Source organism: Stenella coeruleoalba (assembly GCF_951394435.1).
Source record: "Stenella coeruleoalba genome assembly, chromosome: X".
Taxonomy (NCBI): Eukaryota; Metazoa; Chordata; class Mammalia; order Artiodactyla; family Delphinidae; genus Stenella; species Stenella coeruleoalba.
The window spans coordinates 122,913,707-122,933,686 of NC_137152.1; the positions used below are offsets into that span (position 1 = coordinate 122,913,707).

The following is a 19,980-nucleotide window of genomic DNA, read 5'->3' on the forward strand; positions in this document are numbered from 1 at the left end:
TGCTCAAGTACCACATTAAATTAATATATTTCATTTCTTTCAGGAGACCAAAATTCAGACTGCAGCTCACTAACCTTCATCAAACACAGCAAAAAGTAGTACAAATTCGTGCAAGGTCTGTGTCCTTTCTTTGGTCAGACTCCCTGAAAAAGAAGTGAGAGCACTTATCTTCTATTGAAAATCCTCTCATAGGAAAATGACACTACGAGGATACATTACTTCATCAACTGCTTTGTCTCTTGGTCTCTTACTAACTTTACCATAACATTATTTCCTTGGTGTCACATCTCCTATGCCAGTAATTCTAAAATTATTCGGGGTAAAGGACTTTTTTAAAAATTTCAGATTTGTTGCAGACCCTTGCTTTTATAAAATACACTAAGAATTAATTACTAAAAAAGAAATTAAAAAGACATACAAACTACAAGTCCATATAACCATATTTCATATATATGTATATTCAGAACAAACAGAAAACAGAAAAAGAGGGCTTCCCTGGTGGCGCAGTGGTTGAGAGTCCACCTGCCGATGCAGGGGACGCGGGTTCGTGCCCCAGTCCGGGAGGATCCCACATGCCGTGGAGCGGCTGGGCCCGTGAGCCATGGCCGCTGAGCCTGCACGTCCGGAGCCTGTGCTCCACGACAGGAGAGGCCACAGCAGTGAGAGGCCCGCGTACCGCAAAAAAAAAAAAAAAAAAAAGTTATGAGCAAAATAACTACTGTCTATATTAAACACATACTCACACTTTAAATGAACACCATGTATATCAATATTTAAAGTTATCAATGTTACAAATAAGCTTGCTTCATGCTTTAACTGTTGAATTTGTTAGCTGTCTTTCTTAGCATACTTTTTCACTTGATTGGGAAGTTTTCTTTGCAGGTTTATTTTGAGTAGGAAGATTTTTGTTTATAATGTTCTTTCCTCTCTTGTACTTTTTTAAAAAATTAATTAATTAATTTATTTTTGCCTGCATTGGATCTTCATTGATGTGCACCAGCTTTCTCTAGTTGCAGCGAGTGGGTGCTACTCTTCGTTGCAGTGCACGGGCTTCTCTTTGTGATGGCTTCTCTTGTTGTGGAGCATGGGCTCTAGGCATGTGGGCTTCAGTAGTTGTGGCACACAGGCTCAGTAGTTGTGGCTCATGGGCTCTAGAGTGCAGGCTCAGTAGTTGTGGTGCATGGACTTAGTTGCTCCGCGGCATGTGGGATCTTCCCGGACCAGGGCTCGAACCCGTGTCCCTTGCATTGGCAGGTGGATTCTTAACCACTGCGCCACCAGAGAAGTCCTCTCTTGTACACTTAATGCTTGGAAAGTAAAAGCTAAATTGGACGAAGAAACTAACTCACCCATACAAATTTAAAATACAGGTAAAGCTGTCTGAAAAGATTTTAATTTTTTTATTATATATTTTTTAAATTATCAAGTAGTGAAACTGATGTCTTTCGGTAGGTGAATGGATAAATAAACTGGTCCATTCAGACAACAGAATACTATTCAGCACTAAAAAGAAAGAAGTTATCAAGCCATGAAAAACATGGGGGAACCTTAAATGCATGTTACTAAGTGGAAGAAGCCAATATGAAAAGGCTACATACGGAAAAGGCAAAACTATGGAGACAATTTAAAGAACAGTGGTTGCCAGAGGGTAGGAGAGGGAAGGATGAATAGGCAGGGCACAGAGGATTTTTAGGGCAGTGATATGATACTATATATGACATATATATCATACTATATATGATACTATATGACGTATATGATACTGTATGATACTAATATAATGGACACGTGTCATTATACATATAATCCAAGTCCACAACATAGTGATTCTATGTTTCTATACATTACAAGAGATCACCACAATAAGTCCAGTTGCCATCTGTCACCATACAAAGTTATTACAGTGTTATTGACTATATTCCCCATGCTGTACATTTCATCCCTGTGACAAATTTATTTTGTAACTGGAGGTTTGTACCTCTTAGTCTCCCTCATCTATTTCACTCATCCCTCCACCTCTCTCCCCTCTGGTAACCACCTGTTTGTTCTCTTTATCTATGAATTTGTTTCTGTTTTGTTATTATTATTATTTGGCCATGCTGTGCAGCATGTGGGATCTTAATTCCCCAACCCAGGACTGAACCCATGCTCACTGCATTGGGGGCATGGATTCTTAACCACTGGACCACCAGGGAAGTCCCTCATTTATTTTGTTTTTTAGATTCCATATATAAGTGAAATCATACAGTATCTTCTTTCTCCCTCTGACTTATTTCACTTAGGATAATGCCCTCTGGTCCATCCATGTTGTCACAAATGGCAAGATTTCATTCTTTTTCATGGCTGAGTAATATTCCCCACATCTTCTTTATCCATTCATCTGTTGATGGACACTTAGGTTGCTTCCATATCTTGGCTGTTGTAAATAGTGCTGCAATGAACATTGGGGTACATACATCTTTTTGAATTAGAGCTTTCATTTTCTTCTGAAAAATACCCAGAAGTGGAATTGCTGGATCATATGGTAGCTCTATTTTTAATTTTTTGAGAACCCTCCATACTGTTTTCCATAATGACTGTGCCAATTTCCATTCCCACCAACAGTGCAGGAGGGTTCCCTTTTCTCCACATCCTTGCCAACACTTGTTATTTGTGGTCTTTTTGATAATAGCCATTCTGATATGTGTGAAGTGATAGCTCAAGGTTTTGATTTGTACTTCCCTGATGATTAGCAAGTTGAGCATCTTTTCATTTGTTCATTCACTTGGCACTATGTTGTGCACTTAGAACTATAATAGTGTTGTAGGTCAATTATACTTCAATAATTTTTTTTTTTGGCTGCACCGTGCAGCTCGTGGGATCTTAGTTCCATGACCAGGGATTGAACCCGGGCCCTCAGCAGTGAGAGTGAAGAGTCCTAACCACTGGACCGCCGGGGAATTCCCGGGAAAAAATTTTTTATAAAAGGTTTAATTTAAATTACTATGATTTTTAGAATAAGAACTTATAAACATGTATAAATGCTTGCTTTTCTCAGATTTTTATGTTTTTGGGTTACAGATGACTAACCTCCTGAAGTGGTCTATATGCCATTGATCACACACTTGGATGTATTTACCTTCATGGAGGTTTCAAGGCACCTAACACAAAATTATAAAAGGCACTACTGAGACAGCCCATAGGATATCTGAAGTAGAAAGCAGAAGAAGAGAAGAGAGACCTAATTCCAGAACTTGGCTTTTCTTGAACATTACAGTGCATTCTGGCTACACAGGATGGGCATCTGTTCTTCTCGGAGACTACATTATTCTCCTTTCCATGGCAGGACACTAGGGAAAGGAAACCTCTTTCAGATGTTTGTACTTGCCGGCTTATTTCATCTCAATCCTACTCTTTCTTATACTTACCTTCTCTACAAACCAGCAGGGCTCCAATGAGGCCTGAGTTCACGTCTTTCACCAGGTCCACATGAGAAAGATATGAGTAGGTGAGACATGGTGGGTCAGAGGCCGTTGGACCATTTTCTTTCAGGACCTGCCAGACGTAGGTATGACTTTTACCAGGAATGACTTTATCATCTTCCTTCTCCCTTTGGCTGGTTTTATCCTCATATTCAGCACCTAAATCAAGGAGGGATAAAATTGTCCTTCCTATGCCCATTGCCCACTCAAGGAAACATCAAGTTTATTGTCACCAGTAGACTCTACACAAGAAACAGTGTTCCTGAAACTTAATTTGGAATACTAACAAGTAGCAGCTATACATGGGGAGAAGCCTTATATGTTGCAGAGGAGTTCTTGACCACTAATGCAAACAGGAGCGGTTGAGTGGTCCTCTGAGACCTCCAGATTGTAACAATAATACTGCTTTCATTATTGCATCTTTTTACCTAATTCAAGTCAGTTCAACTCAGTAGACATACATGGGTATGTACTCTCGTCCCAGACTCTTTACTGAGCACTGGTGAGGGTCAGGGAAGGGTGAGACGCAGAGGTTTTTTTAAATGTTGTTTTTAACTTGGTTCTTCTCTGGCGGGCCAGACCATATCAGGGGCAGATATTTTCTGGCTGTCCCATCCTTAGTGATGTTAAAATTGACCCCTGGATTATCCTGATACCTCTATTCTACACTGAGCACTATATGTTTTCATTGTTAGTGACGTGTCATTGCTTCTACATCATTTCAGTGGACTGAAGTAGAAAATATTGAAACTCACCGACCATAACACTTATACTTCTATTGAACTATTTTTCTAGCAACGCACCTTAGCTTCTCAGATTCATCAGGGTCTCTGAGACTCCAGAGCCTCCCAAGGCATTCAGGGTGCTCCTCATCTATATCCCATCGTACCCCACAACAGCTATACATCTAATAGAGGGACCTCTCCAGCAGAGCTGTACAAGAGACCCCCTGCACTGGCCCACTATAAAGTCAGCCTCTTTGCTAAAGGGGTGCCCCTCCAGTGAGCACTACGGACAATTGGCTTCATCCAGAAGCAAAAGCAGACCAATACCTGTGCTTGGCAGATCCTGGGGGACATTTAGAAAAATGTGAGTTGTACCTCAGGTTGGAGAGTGTGGTTCAGGTGTCTGTGTGATTGTGGGTTGGTATAAAATTCTGAATAGTGAATACATTTGCATAGGGAGGGAGGGGATCATGGACGGGTAAAGAAGGGGCTTCAACTATATCTATAATGTTTAATTTCTTAAAATAAAGTAAGCAAACATGGCAAAATGTTAAGATTTGCCGAAGTGAGGTAATGGGTACATGTTTGTTTGCTCTATTATTTCCCGTACCTTTTTTTGTTTGAAATATTTCATTAGGAGAAGAATGTCCTTTTTCCTAATACTAAGGTTGGGGTTGGGGGGTTGATGAGAGGCCAAGAACGCGTGAAAATTATACCCGTCTTGGCAAGGCAGACGGTGAAAAATTGTAGGGTCAGTACATGGTGGATTCCAATGAGAATGAAGAATTGTAGGAGTGGGCAGTGAGAGAATGACAGCTGGAAAAGTAGGAAGTGATGTTCAGAATGTTGAAAGCTTGAACCTGAGATTTCGGGTTCTTCTCAGGTTGCTAATAACAAGGTCTATCCTTCGGTGAAGACAAAGTTGATTTGTCAAGACCAAGTGAAGTAGGCGGCGCCTGGGAAAAAGCATTGTGCACAGCCCTTAAAGTTCACATATCTACGGATGTCTCCATCAGAGTCCTACCTGAGCTTATATATCAGCCACCACAAATATTCTAAGCAGAATGTGTTTTGTGTAATTTTTATCTTCTATTATATGAGGAAGAACACTGTTGGGACATTTGAGAGTTCAGAAAGTCTGCCTGTCTGCTTCCAGTGTCCTGGTTAGCCCTCTAGTCAACCCCCTGCTGCTGCTGGGTCAGCCTTGCCCCAGGTCTGGCCTAGGCCCCCAGAAGCTACCCTGCTGAGACATCCCAAATTCCTGGGTGTCCAGCAGGAGTTGAGACCCACATTCTGACTCCCCATGCCAAGGATTTTTGTTGGTCTCAGTCGTGAAAGGCCACAGCTCAGTGACCCCTGGGCATGACTACTCTACCACAGGACAAATGCTGTGTTTCAGAGGCTACTCCACTTCACTCTCTGGTGCCTTCAGCTATTTTTCCTTTGCCTGATGTCTGCTCAGCAGCTTCAGGTTGGTACTTCTTAACTCGTATGCCCCCATACTGTCTTTCACAGCTCCCTCAAAGTTTGGCAGCTCATGGCCAACCTCATCTCATTCCTACTCAGAGCCTCATTTTGTGGACCTACTTACAGCCTAGGTTGGCGTCTTAGAACGCCACTCGTCCAGAGAAGAAATTAAAAGCCTTTCTCTAGTACTGGGTTTCCATTTTCAGCTCAAGACCAAACTTGAAATTTCCTTTGACAGACACTCCATGTGAACTAGCTATCTTGGCATACAGCGTATGGCCACATCCAACAACAATATGGCAGGGAAATGTACTCTTGCCACTCTGGGGGAGGAGATGACTATTTGGTGAACTGAAATATAATTTACCAGAGTTGGTTTGGGAGATAAAAATGACAGGCTTGCAAAGCTATAGAGATAGAAATCAGATCAGAAGTTGTCTGGGACTGAGAGTGGGAATGGGGCTTGAACTGCAAAGACAGAACTTCTTGACATGGATTGTGTTGATGGCTGCAGAACTGTCTAAATTTAGTAAAAGTCATCAAACTACTTTAGATGAGTGGATTTTATGGTATGTAAATTATACCTCAACAAAGCTGTTTAAAGATGCTGTAGGGAAACCATACACAAAAATTAATTTAAGATGGGTCACAGACATAAGTATGAAAGGGAAAATAATAAAACTTCTAGAGGAAAGCATAGAAGAAATTCTTCATGACCTTGGGATAGGCAAATGTCTTAAATAAGACACAAAGCTCTAACATAAAAGGAAAAAAATGTGATACCTTTTTTGTGCTTCATTAACTGTTGAATTTTCGTGCTTAATTAACTTTAAGAACTTCTGTTTACCAAAAAAGAAAACTATTAAGAGAGTAAAATTAAAATTCAAGCTACAGACTGGAAGAAGATATGCAAATATTTATATCTGTCAAAGGATTTGTATTCAGAATATATAAAGTACCTCTACAAATCAATAAGAAAAAGATAAACAACTCATTTTTTTTTCAACAGGAAAACATTTAAACAGTTGATCAGATACTTTACAAAAGGATATCAGAAAGGTCAACAAGCATATGAAGTTGATACTCAACATCATCACGTCACAGATTTAACTTACATCCCGGGGCCCCCAGGCTAGTCTAAGAAGGCCAGGAGCCTGTGGATCATAACATATAAATACACAGGCTCGTGCTAGGATCGTAAATCGCATGGGCATTAGGCCATTGACTCACTGTGTTGTTCCTGGGTAGAACCACTGTAGCTGTATGTGTGAGAGATGATAGTCTGTTTTTCCAGAACTCACCAGGCTTAGGGTGCAAAAGAGTCATCTCTATGGTCAGCTCCCAGCTGCAGAATTGTGGGAACCCTGGTCTCTCTAAAATGCCCCTAGATTAGTTCTGGAAGCTTCCAAGTAGATAAACCTCATAGAAATAGCCTGCCAGGCACAAGTCAGAACCTGGGATGACTTTTCCTCTATAGCACCTGCCCCCTCCTGTCTTTCACCTTCCTCCAGTCCAGATCTGCCCTGACCTAACGAGCGCAACCTAGAAAACTAATGCTTTCCAATTTCAGAATGAGAAATTAGTCAACGCATAAGCATAGTTAGACCGTACAATACAGGGCGTGTGCTCCAATAATTTCTTAATGATTTACTTGAATCTCCTTGATCTGTATATGCCATAGTCTATCTGGGCAATATCACAGTCTGTTGTGGCTCTCCCTTCACCCCCTTCCTGCACTGCGAAGGTTAAGGAGAAGCTAGTTGGGGTGGGGACTGTGGCCAAACAGGTTGCTTGCTGTAATGAGGTCAGCTTGTGCTTCTGCTAGTTGGCCCTAATCACATATTTAGAAATTGGTGGGAGGGGAGGCAGAGGAGATATCTGGAAAGTCTGAATCTAAGGAAGGAGAAGGAGAATTCTGTTTCATTTCTATACCATGGGCCTTGATCCTCCCTAGGAAGTTTTCTGGGCATAGGAAGGCAGATACAGTGGGATTTTTTTTTTTTTTTTTTTTTTGCTTTATGCAGGCCTCTCACTGTTGTGGCCTCTCCCGTTGCGAAGCACAGGCTCCGGACGCGCAGGCTCAGTGACCATGGCTCACGGGCCCAGCCGCTCCGCGGCATGTGGGATCTTCCCGGACCGGGGCATGAACCCACATCCCCTGCATCGGCAGGTGGACTCTCAACCACTGCGCCATCAGGGAAGCCCCTACAGTGGGATTTTTAACATCCGTGGCCTGGCTCCCCAAGGGAGAACAGGGAACAGCAACAAACTTTAGGGTTTAGACTGAAATGACAAGGTTCTTGACTTCATGAAATGGGCCTAGGTTTGAATCCCGAATCCACCTTTCAGTAGCTGTATGCCCTTATACTCAATACTCTTCTGTCCCTAGGATGACAGGACAATAGGAGGGCATTTGACTCACCTTCAGAAGACTTCCAGTAGGATACGCCGATAGCATGAAGACTAACAGGATGAGAAGCCATATTCTTAAGTGTAATGACCACCGTGTCATAAACCTCAGCCTGAATGGTAGGACCCAGCAGACCTGAAAGAATGAGATGTCCCCCAAAGGTCATTTGGAGGGTGGCACTCCAGAAAACCTGTTATCACAAAAGTGATGGTCAAAGTCACAGTAGAGAAGCATGCCCCTATGGTTATTGATAAAAAGTAGTAGCTGAATGAATGAATACATAAACTGCTATAACCAGCTCAGCCTCATAGTTGTTCTGAAGACAGATTTCTGGCAATTCATTCAATGCATTTATTCTTTCAACTAATAATTGAGTTCCTACTATATTCTAGAAACTGCCCTAGGCACTAGAGATGCAGTAGTTAACAAGACAGATCATGGAGATCACATTTAGAGACATTAAGCATGTAAATAAAGAAAGAAGAAAATTGTAGGTTGTTATAAATGCTATAAATGATGATGGCGTGCTAGAAAATGATGAGGCAGGAAGCAGAGGACACTTTAAATATGGTAAACTAACATGTGGTTGAAGCAAAGTGAATGAGCAAGGGAATAGTAGAAAATAAGGTTATCGAGGCAGGCAGGGCACGTAACATGTAGGACTTTGTAGGCTACAGCAGTTTGGATGAATTTGGAATTTAGAAGAAGCAGACTTGGGACTTGTTTTGGAGGAAGAGTGTAAAAAATATTAATAAACAGAAACATCAATTAACTAGAGTTGGGAGACCAGAAGGGGGCGCTCTCACACCCTGTGACAATAGCAGAACCCAAGGGGAAGAAGACGCCTCATCTTTCCTGGCAAGGACTCAGCCAATGAGCAGCCACAGACTCTTTGTTTACTCTAGCCCTTCCAACTTCCTTTTCCCCTCTATAAACTGTGTTCCTCTCCCTTTGCTATTCAGGGACTTGTTTGTAGCTTGCCATGGTTGCAGATCCCAGATTGCAATTCTCTGCTGATCCTGAATAAACCCATCTTTTCTGGAGAAATATCTGGTGGTCTATTAATTTCAACAAGGTCAACAAGTCAACAAGACTTGCTCATGGGTTGGATATTGAAGATGGGGGGAAAGAAGTGAGAGAGCCAGGAATGACTCCTGTGATTTTGGTTTGTACAAGTGGGTGGTAGTCAGGCCATGGCACAGAAAATTTAGAGGAAAATCAAGACTTCTGACTTATATACATACTAAGTACAAGATGCCTACAAATGGTTTTATTGAATGGACTGGATTCAATGGGATGAAAATATGAAATAGGCTTATTTTTCATAGTTTTTAATTGTATGTGGAATTTCCCTTTGTTGCATTTTGAACAGTCCCACTTTTTTTCCAGTAACCTTCACATAGTAAGAGTATCATTTTTAGGTACTAATAAATCCAGTCTGGTCTAATATCAAATTCTTGATGTCACCTGCAATTTAAGGGTCCCTCCCTCCTCCAGTTCAGTTCTGAAACAGGCTCAGAACCTGTAATGGGAAAAGGAAGCTTGGTTGCCAGCTTCACCGCTTTCTCATTTTACTGCCTCTGGACTTTCTAAAGTTGGAGCTAGTGGACAAAGGACAAGTGCAAAAAGAGACATGCTGACAAGATCTTTCTTGGCTTTGGTACCCCCTGGATGTGGCACATGCCAAAATTCTGGGTCTTTCTTTCTTAGAGAACTTATATGAGTTCTTTAGAGACTCTCTCCCTCTCAATATGGCGACGCCCTACTCCACCTCCCCCTGGCATGGGATACGCCCTCTCCAGCTGTCACTTTATCTCTCCCCTCAGTTTCTGCTTCTGACAGTACAATCACATAGACCTTTTCTGTTGGGATCACCTAGCCCTGGCAGGAAGTCCTCTCAGGCAGGGTCTTCTTGAGGCGAGTCTTGTCCTATGACCTTCCTGGTCTCACACGTAACAGTTGCAGTGCAGTTAGCCTCTGCTATAGCCCACTCTCCTTATTACGCCATCAGGGGAAGCTCCCCAACACTCTGGCATTGAAAGTTTTTCCAGATAAAAATCAGGCACTAGTCAGTATCTTCCAAGCTCCAGAAGAACTATGTCAAGTTTTCTAAATGATTCTCCTGAAGCCTCCCTCACTGCAGCTTGACATGAGGGAGAGGCCGCCCTCCCCCCATGGGAATATACAAAACACCAAAATGCTTTCAAAAGAAATCCTCAAGGGGACTTCCCTGGTGGCGCAGTGGTTAAGAATCCGCCTGCCAGTGCAGGGGACATGGGTTCCAGCCCTGGTCCAGGAAGATCCCACATACCACGGAGCAACTAAGCCCGTGCGCCACAACTACTGAGCCTGCGCTCTAGAGCCCGCGAGCCACAACTACTGAAGCCCACGTACCTAGAGACCATACTCTGCAACAAGAGAAGCCACCGCAATGAGAAGCCCGCGCACCACAATGAAGAGTAGCCCCTGCTCAAGGCAACTGGAGAAAGCCGGCACACAGCAACAAAGACACAAGGCAGCCAAAAAATTAATTAATTAATTACATTTAAAAAAAAGAAATATTCAAATCTAAACTCTTTCATAAGTTCCTAACCTTCTTTTATACAGGCTGGAGGTATATGATGGGCTAAAGGTTGCTGAACCAATTTTGGACCACTACCTGACCAAGTCCTGAATAGGTGGCCTGATATCTCTCTTTAGAATTTGGGGGTACTTGTCACCTATAATTCTGAGCAATCATTCTAAGGTAGGAAATGTCTCATCTTAACATCTTGTTACATGCTTATTTGACACCTAAGTGGAGGTATCAAGCAAGCAAGCAGTCTGAACTAGAGATATAAACTTGGGACTTATTGGCATGTATGATAGTTTCAAGCCATGAGAATGGATAAGATCAGCTAGGGATTGGAAGCAGAGAGAAAATAAAATGAACCCAGGTCCAAGATAAAGGGCACTCAAGCAGAGGAGGAGGGCCCAGTAAGAAGACTGAGACCATTCAGCCAGTGTATTTCCCCGAGAGGTGGTAATAAGGGAAGCCTGGCCAAGAAAACTGCAGCCCCAAGACTGGGGAATCCTTGCAAGGAAATAAGATACCCAGTTTCATAACAATGAGTCAATATTGTTTGCATTACCCATCCATGGTGGCCTGGGCTTGGCAATGTTGAAATGCTGATCCATGAACTCTACAAACACAGTCTTTTTGTACATGGCTGAGGTGTTGAATGGAAAAGATCTTGGCACTCTAGGAGAAAACCTGTGTGAAAAAAGGAAAAAGTCATTCATTTTGGTTGACCCTTCTTTGAACCCACTTTAAAAAACAGCTATGGGACTTCCCTGGTGGTCCAGTAGTTAAGACTCCACGCTTCCAGTGCAGTGGGTTCAGGTTCGATCCCTGGTCGGGGAACTAAGATCCCGCATGCCGTGTGGTGTGGCCAAAAAAATAAAACATAATTTAAAAAACAGCTGGAAGTAATGCTTCCACCCCACTCTCCTCTACTGTTAACAAGGCAGATTGGAAGCTGTATATGAAGTCACAGAGAAAACTGCTGCCCCCCAAATTAGAGAGACAGGTGAATGCAGAGAATCACAACTGACTAGAACAGAAACCTTCAAGTAGGAATGCCTGTGGGAACCAGTGCTGTAGTAGGAAATAAAATAAATAAATTTTAAAAAATAATAAAAATAAAAAAAGTTAAAATATGCCAGAGCATTCTGTTCTTATGCCTGCCCTCATGAGAAATTATTTTACCAGAGCTTATCATTCTGGGATTTTAATCACAGCTTCATCTACCTGGAAGAAGGAAGATACCCAACATCACCCTGCTTCTCCTTCCATGTAGAGGAAAGGAAATACCCAACTCTAGCCAGCCTGTGTCAAGGGGTGAGACTGAGAAGCAGTGGTGAAGTCCACAGTCCGGGGGCACAGGCTCACTGAAAGACTGAGACCTGATCACAGGGCTATAGAGCACTTCCCCTCACCTCACCACCACGTTACTAAAGGCCTAATTTACCGAAGTTCCTTTTATCCAGTGCATCACATCCATCATTCAACAAAAACTTACAAGGCACACTAAAAGGCATTAAAAAAGAACCCCACAGTTCATAGAGACTGAACAAGCAGCAGAACTAGAGTCAGATATGACAAGAATGTTGGAAGTATTAGACCAGAAATTAAAAAAAAAACTATGACTAATATGTTAAATATTTTAATGTAAAAAGTAGACAACATGTAAGAACAGATGGATAATAGAAGCAGAGAGATGGAAATTCTAAGAAAAATCAAGAAGAAATGGTAGAGATCAAAAACACTGTAATGGAAATGAAGAGTGCCTTCGATAGGCTCCTTAGTAAACTGGATATTGTCAGGAAAAAATCTCTGAGCTTGAGCATATAACAACAGAAACTTCCAACACTGAAAAGGAGAGAGAAATTTGCTCCTCAAGGGCTAGAGATCATACCCTGAGTCATATCCCTGAGTTGTTTTGCAGATACTAAGACCCCCACCGGGCGGAAGAAGGTAAGGGCGTGCTGACCACCGGCGTGTAGACCCCAGACCACTGGAACCAGAAGGCTGATGATGTTGACTCCCTCCCGAAATACCACCTGGTTACCTCACCACCAAGCAGTCAGAAGAACGTCCATAAGCTGATCAGGTATCCCGCCACCCCCTCCCTCACCTTGCCTTCAAAAGCCCTTCCCCGAAAGCCATCGGGGTGTTCGGGTCTTTTGAGCATATGAGCTGCCCGTTCTCCTTGCTTGGCCCCAGGTTGGGCGTCTTGCAATAAATGCTGCACTTTCTGCCAAGGAAACTGCACCAAACAACCAAGTAAACTGAATGACTTAGCCAGTTGATGTTAGCCAGCCTCAGTCGTTGGCACCCCAATGCTGCCAAGATGGACATATAAATGGAGGAGCCATGATGGTGACTATGCGTGGGCTCAACATCATGGACTCACCACGGCTGATCTAGCTACTGCTGTTGTAGATGTCCAGCTTGCCAGGGACAGAGACCAACGCTAAGGCCCTGATATGTCATCATTCCTCAGGGAAACTATCCAGGCACTTGGTGAGCCTCGGTAAGCTGAGCCCCAATGAACTCCTCCCAATAAACTTCCCGCACACATACATACACAAAAGAAAAGAAGCAGACAATCCTTTTTTTTTTTTGAAATTTGTGTGCTTAAACAGCTATAAAATCACCCAAGGAAGCACAGAAGTTGTCACTACTTGCACAATGTTGTTGGCAACATTCTCTTTCATCCCATGTGCTTCAGCTAATTCACCGACAGCTATAAATCTGTGGCAATGCTGTCACCCGTGATTAGCAGAACCCCGCTCAGAACGACCGAAAACTTAAAAGGCCCCCAAACGGTGCTTCCCAGCGAAAGGGCAGGCGTGAGGCTGTCAGAGCTCTTTCGTGAGGCACACAGTGGCCCTCCGCCCACCCAAACTGTGGCTATGCTAAGGCGAAGCTGGTACCCAGCAGGGTGGAACCATCTGGTAGGTCCCCGAGTTTGTGCCCCTGGAGCTCTGATGAGGGGTGTGGCCCAGAGACGTAGGTTTGAACGGCTCTGGTGAAAAATAAACGTGCATCGAATGGCAGACAGAGCAGACGCTGCTATGCGAGTTTCTGGGAGTCGCGCTCAACACGAACAGCAGGCGACGGTGGAAAGAAGAGGCATAGACACAGGCAGACACACCAGACAGCCACTTGCAGAAGGAAGCCCTGTGAGCCCTAGACAGTGTTGAAACTAAGGAGGAAGGACAAGCCCAGGAAAGGAGGGAGACGGCCCTTCAGAAGACACAAGGGTTTGGCCGAGCCTGAAAATGGTGAGCCGGCACCTAACAGTTTAGCAGCTCTTGCTTCACATAAAGATTGTTGCAAGCGCGAGAGAAACTGGCCAAGCGACAGTCACAGAGGAAGACCTCAGCAGCCTTGGAGGGATGGGGCAGCAGATGGACTGAAGACACTCCTTCCAAGTGTGCACTGTTTTGCGTACACCTCTCTCAAGGAGGAGGCAAAGATGAGACTGACTTAATTCTCTCCTCCCTGACAGCCCTCCCCTCCCAGGGAGCCTTGCAGCTCACTCAATCCCAGGGTTTCCAGGACACCCGAGAAAGCACGTGCCGGGAGCAGCTCGGCCAGCCCAAGGCCAGGACAAGTGACTCTATGTACTGGCTGAGGGCCAGAAGCCAGCGTACTGATAAGGAAGCCCTTCCAGTAAAAGGAGCTGATTTACGGAGGCAGGCGTGGGGATCTGCATGGACCAGAGTGCACGAGCAGGCTGAATGAGCAGATTGTCAGAGGCCCATCTCATCTACTCGTGCTACACAGCCACCTTTACCTCAAGTCACACCCACAGTCATGTGGGGGGTCCCTGACGACCGGTTGCTGGGGGGGAAGAAGCCTGAGATTATGTACAGTTGGGTCAGCCCCACTCAGGGGTGGATTCAATAGACAGTGGTGAAGGGTAATCTCCCGGTGGGCCAAATGCTGCCTAATGTTGGTTGTTCACTTTGAGCAGAAAGAGAAAACTACCCAAGGTTCCAATATATACAGACTAATGGACAGCAGCAAATGGCTTGGCTGGCTGTTCAAGGGCCTAGAAAGAAAAGGACTGGAAGGTCAAGGACAAGGATGTCTGGGGCGAAGGCATATTAGTGAGTGGGTACAAAATAAAAAACCTTCATGTCATATGTTAATGCCATCAGAGAATAGCTACTGTGGAAGAAGTGCAAAACAATAACAGACAAAATGACTGACGATTACCATTAGCCAGCCTCTACATGGGCCATCTCAGTGCTGGCAAGATGTGAGCCAAGTGGCTGTGGAGGCGTGGAGAGAATGAATGCCTGGACCCAAAAGCAAGGGTTCCCACTGACTAAGGCTGATTTAACTTGTGTTGCCTCCCCAAATCCAACCTGCCAGCAACAGAAACCAATGCTGAGTTCCTAACTGGGCACTGTCCATCATGGAGACCAGCCAGCGATTCGGTGGCAAATTGCATTGGATCCCTTCCACCCTAGAAGGGCTGGCTCTTCATTCTGAAGAGAAGAGACATGTATTTCAGGGATATGTTAGCTTTCCTGCCTGCAGGGCCTCAGCCAGCACCACTGTCTGAGGGCTCACAGAGGGTTTGATTCACTGATGTAGGATCCCATATGATATCATATCAGACCAGGAGACCACTGTACAGCAAAGGAGGTGCTGGAGTGAGCCCATGACCATGGCATCCACTGGCTTTATCAGATGCCACCCCATACAGAAGCTGCCAGACAGAGAGAGCAATGGAATGACCTCTTAAAGGCACAGCTAAAGCTCCAGCTTGGAGGCAGGGCTCCATAAGGATAGAGGGTCAACCTCCAAGGTGCTGGATATGCATTGATTCAAAGATGGTTCTGTGGCCCCAATGAGAACACACGGGTTTAGGAACCAAAGAATGGCAGCAAAAGAACCTCTCTTCCCCCGTGACCCACCCGGGGAGTCTGCGCCGCCCATCTCCACCTGCAGCTCTGGGCTCGGCAGTGTAGAAGGTCCTCACAGCACAAAACACAAGAGTCTCACTGAGTGAGAAGCAGGGGCGCCGCCTGGGCACCTGGGGCTACCGTACCCAAGGAGCGGCGCGCCAGACGAGGAGCCCCCGGGGCACGACCACCAGGGGGGAGGGCTGTCTCACGCGAAGCAGGCAGGAGTGGGTCACACCCCAGGGCAGCCACACCAGGTGAGGGGCGCGATGAGACGGCCCCTGGGGCCTGGAGAAGCTGCCCCCGATGCAGGTGAGCACATGGACAGTGAGTGAGCGGGGGCTGTGATGGCGATGGGGAGGGGGCGGCCAGGAAGGTACTCGAACCCGGCCACCTGGGGGGTGGGTGCTGCTGGAGGACAGCCCTCAGCTCCGGTATCTTCGAGGAGCGGCCCGCCAGGCTCATGCCCCGCCCACAGGGCCTGGACGCCCCTTTTCCAAAGCAGCCCACTGTCCCTTCTCAGGGAGGCCACGCCCATTCCCAGAGCAGACCACAGCCCCTTTCTGGAGCAGGTCACGCCCCCTCCCCAGGATAGCCACGCCCCTTCCCAGGATAGCCGCGCCCCTTCCTAGGATAGCCTCGCCCCTTCCCACGAGAGCCAGTGCTTAATGACTGATCAGTACGGAGACACAGGGGGCCTGGCCGCGTTGGCCCAAGTGGGACAACTCAGAAGGGTCATTCCCGCTCCAGAGCTCCTTGTAGGACTGGCCTGCACTGCGGCCCAGCTTCTCCCTCCGCCCTCCCCTGCTTTCCCAGGTATTGATCCCAAGAACACTCTAAATAAAATTCCTGCACGTTGATATCCATCTCACAGTCTGCTTCTGGGGAACCCAAATGGTGATATTAATTCATATTTAAATGTGCTGTAATTTCATCCATCTCTAGAAATTTCCATGGCATTAGCCTAGGCATAGACCTACATGGCTTTTAGTCATTTTACATTATTTGATGCCTACATCATTGAGTATACTCCTCCCTTCGGTTCATTTGTCCCACCTCCTGGCCACTTTGAGACTATGCCCTTCCACAGTCATCAACTCATCCCTAGTTTGTTCCCTTCCCCTTTTCCCACTCCATCTCCTTGGTTCTCCTGAGTCTACCCTACTCAGTTTCTCCAAAGTTTCCATTGGTTTCTAACAAGACTCAGACCCATGTCCAGAGATAGGTATTTTGACATACACTAGCACAGTACTTTCACTTTAATATTTATGACTAAAATGAAAATATAAGACATAAAAAATGTTTACTAGATCAAGAGCTTGGACGAGCAGAGAAGGAACAGGATCACGAGCACACAGAAAACAAATTTTTCTCTCTCTGAGGGAAGAGTGAAAACCAAAAGCCAGATAAAAGATCAAGATTGTGAGACAGAAACAGAAGGCCTAGGCCCTAGTCAAGTGGGACGTGATTTATGTCTCAGATTCAGGGTAATCTGCACAGTAAGTGACAAAATGTTCCCGGGTTCACAGATTTTACTCCTTCCTAACTTATGTGGGTTTTTTGTTTGTGTATTTCCCTTGAGGTTTGATATATAAATCTTGCCAAATATATTTGGCAACAATGTCCTTGACCTGAACTGTTCTTTCACATTTTATCTAAAACCAATCGGAAAACCTATTATATTCCCTGACCCTTGCTTAGAAGAAGTTGAGCAGCTGCAGGAATAGATAATACAAAACTGAATTTTCCCAGATGTTTGTTTCAGACCTTGGCAGAGGTTGTCAGGATGTGTCCAGAGTCAGCTTATCCTGTTAATCAGTATCAAAATAATCTAGACTATAAAATGGTGTCATCAAAATAAAAATTCTATCAACTTTTTCCTGGTAAATACATGTGACTGCCTATAAAACAACAGAAAGCTAGATAATAAATCATTTTCTCCATTCAATTCAATTTTACACTCGGTCTATTATTCACTATACCTCAGCCTGCATGTTAGATGAAAACTATAATACAAGCACAATGTATTAAGTACAAATATTTCAATATTAATCTTCAAAAAGACCAACATTAATGGATAAATGGTCAATGGTTCATTTAGATACCAGGCTACCGACCATCTGGGCCTCTACTTCAGGATCATTAACACTGCACAACCACAGGCTTGGATCGCTTCCTTAAACCATACACAAAAGTTAACTCAGTGTATCAAAGAACTAAATATAAGAGCTAAAACTACAAACCTCTTAGAAGAGAACAGGTGTAAATCTTTGTGACTTCGGATTTGGCAATGGCTTTTTAGATATGACACCAAAACCACAAGCAACCAGTGGAAAAAAGAATAGATAAATTGGAGTTCATTAAAATGAAACTCTTTGTGCTGGGAGAAAATATTGAAAACAGGTATATCTGAAAATTCACTTCTATCCAGAATATACAAAGAATTCTCAAAACTCAACAATAATAAGACAACCCAATTTAAAACTGGGCCGAAGATTTGAATAAACATTTTATTAAATAAGATACAGGAATGGTCAATTACACATGCAAAGATGCTCAGCATCTTTAGTTATCAGAGAATGTAAATTAAACATACATAAGATACCACCACATAGTCATTAAAATGACTAAAATTAAATACTGGTGACATCAAATATTGTCCAGTGTGTGTTGCCACTGGCACTTCCATGCATTGTTGGTGAGAGTACAAAATGGTACAACCATTCCAGAAATCTGTTGGTAGTTTCTTATAAAGTTAAACATGCATTTCAGCATGATCCAGCAATTTCACTCCTAGATATTGATGTAAGATAAAGGAAAGCAGATGGCCACACAAAAACTTGCACAGGTATGTTCATAGCAGGCTTATTTATATTAGCCCCTGGAAACAATCCAAAGGTCCATGTGGCAGGGAAAAGATATACACATTGTGATATATTCCCATAATTGAGTAGTAATCAGCAATAAAAAGGACAGAACAACTTCATGCAACAACCTAGGTGAATTTCCAAATCACGATGCTTAAGATAAAAAGCCAGACACTGAAGAATGCATACTGTATGAATCTACTGATATAAAAGTCTTGTAACTCCAAAAGCGCATCTGTAATTCCAGAAAGGAGCTTATTGCCTGGTGCCAGGTAAGGGTAGAGAGACTCACTGAAAAGTTGCAGGAGGGTTGACTAGGGTGGTGCTTATGTAACTTGCATGCGTTTGCCAAAGCGTATCAAACTGTACATTTGAAAATCTGCGTGTTTCATTGTATGTAAACTACACCTGTGGTAGGCAAAATGTTGTTCCTCGTGACCTTTGCCGTTTGGTGTTATGCTCATGAATATGTTCTGTTAGACAGATCCGAAGCATGAAACAGACTTGATGCACTCTTGCTAGCATGAAGATGGAGGGTGCCGCATGGAAACTGAGAGAAGGAACTAAATTCCAATTCAGCCCGGAAGTGGATTCCCCTACAGAGTCTCCAGTAAGGAGCAAAGCCCTGTCAACACCTTGATTTTGGCCTTGTATGATCCTGAGCAGAGTATCTAGTTGAGCCCACCTGGACTTCTGACCCACTGAAACTGGGAGATGATAAATGGATGTTGTTGCAAACTGCTAAGTTTAAGGTAATTTGTTACACAGCAGTAGGAAACTAACAGGATGCTCAAAGCTGATCCAAATACCAAAAAAATAACTTGACAACCAAATTAAAAATGTGATTAAAAATCATGCTTCTAAAGGAAATCAAAGAGGATATTACAGACTCTACTGAAAACAATGAAAAGAAAACTCTTCATAACATAACCTATGGGATATGGAAAAATTGTTCTCAGAGAAAAACGTATAGCTTTAAATGCCTTCACTGTTAAAAACAAAGGACAAAAGAAAGAGAAAAGAACATATTATTTTCCCTAAGATATTAGAAAAAATATAGCATGACAAGCCAAAAGAAACTATCGTTGATAAAGATAAAATATGAAAATTAATTAAATATAAAAAATAACCAGGGACTTCCCTGGTGGCACAGTGGTTAAGAGTCCGCCTGGCAATGCAGGGGACACAGGTTTGAGCCCTGGTCTGGGAAGATCCCACATACCGTGGAGCAACGAAGCCCGTGCGCCACAACTACTGAGGCTGCACTCTAGAGCCCTTGAGCCACAACTACTGAGCCTGTGCTCCAGAGCCCATGCTCCGCAACAAGAGAAGCCATCGCGATGAGAAGCCCGGGCAACGCTACGAAGAGTAGCCCCCGCTCACCGCAACTAGAGGAAGCCCGTGCACAGCAACAAAGACCCAATGCAGCCAAAAATAAATAAAATAAATTAATTAATTTAAAAAAAATAACGAAGAAGAACAAAAAAAGCCAAAAGCTCATTATTTGAAAAGACCACCCCCAACAACAACCAAAGAGAAATCCGTTATAAACTTGTTCATGTAGAAAAGGTAAATAACAAAAATTT

The 19,980-nt window shown here is 43.8% G+C and overlaps 1 protein-coding gene across 13 annotated transcripts in view; it reads right to left on the reverse strand.

The window, feature by feature from the left end:
* The window catches only part of F8 (coagulation factor VIII), a 122,585-nt gene that overhangs the window by 94,806 nt on the left and 7,799 nt on the right, over nt 1–19,980 (reverse strand). For 10 of the 13 annotated variants that reach the window (XM_079911279.1, XM_079911278.1, XM_079911268.1 and 7 more), the window contains 4 exons: nt 11,195–11,316; nt 8,076–8,198; nt 3,408–3,620; nt 75–143 (listed from right to left, as the gene is read on the reverse strand). In XM_079911279.1, coding sequence (XP_079767405.1) covers nt 75–143; nt 3,408–3,620; nt 8,076–8,198; nt 11,195–11,316 — 527 coding nt within the window. Of the gene's footprint in view, nt 1–74; nt 144–3,407; nt 3,621–8,075; nt 8,199–11,194; nt 11,317–16,834; nt 18,058–19,980 lie in introns of those variants that run through there. The other 3 variants (XM_079911280.1, XM_079911281.1, XM_079911277.1) reach the window with 3 other exon arrangements.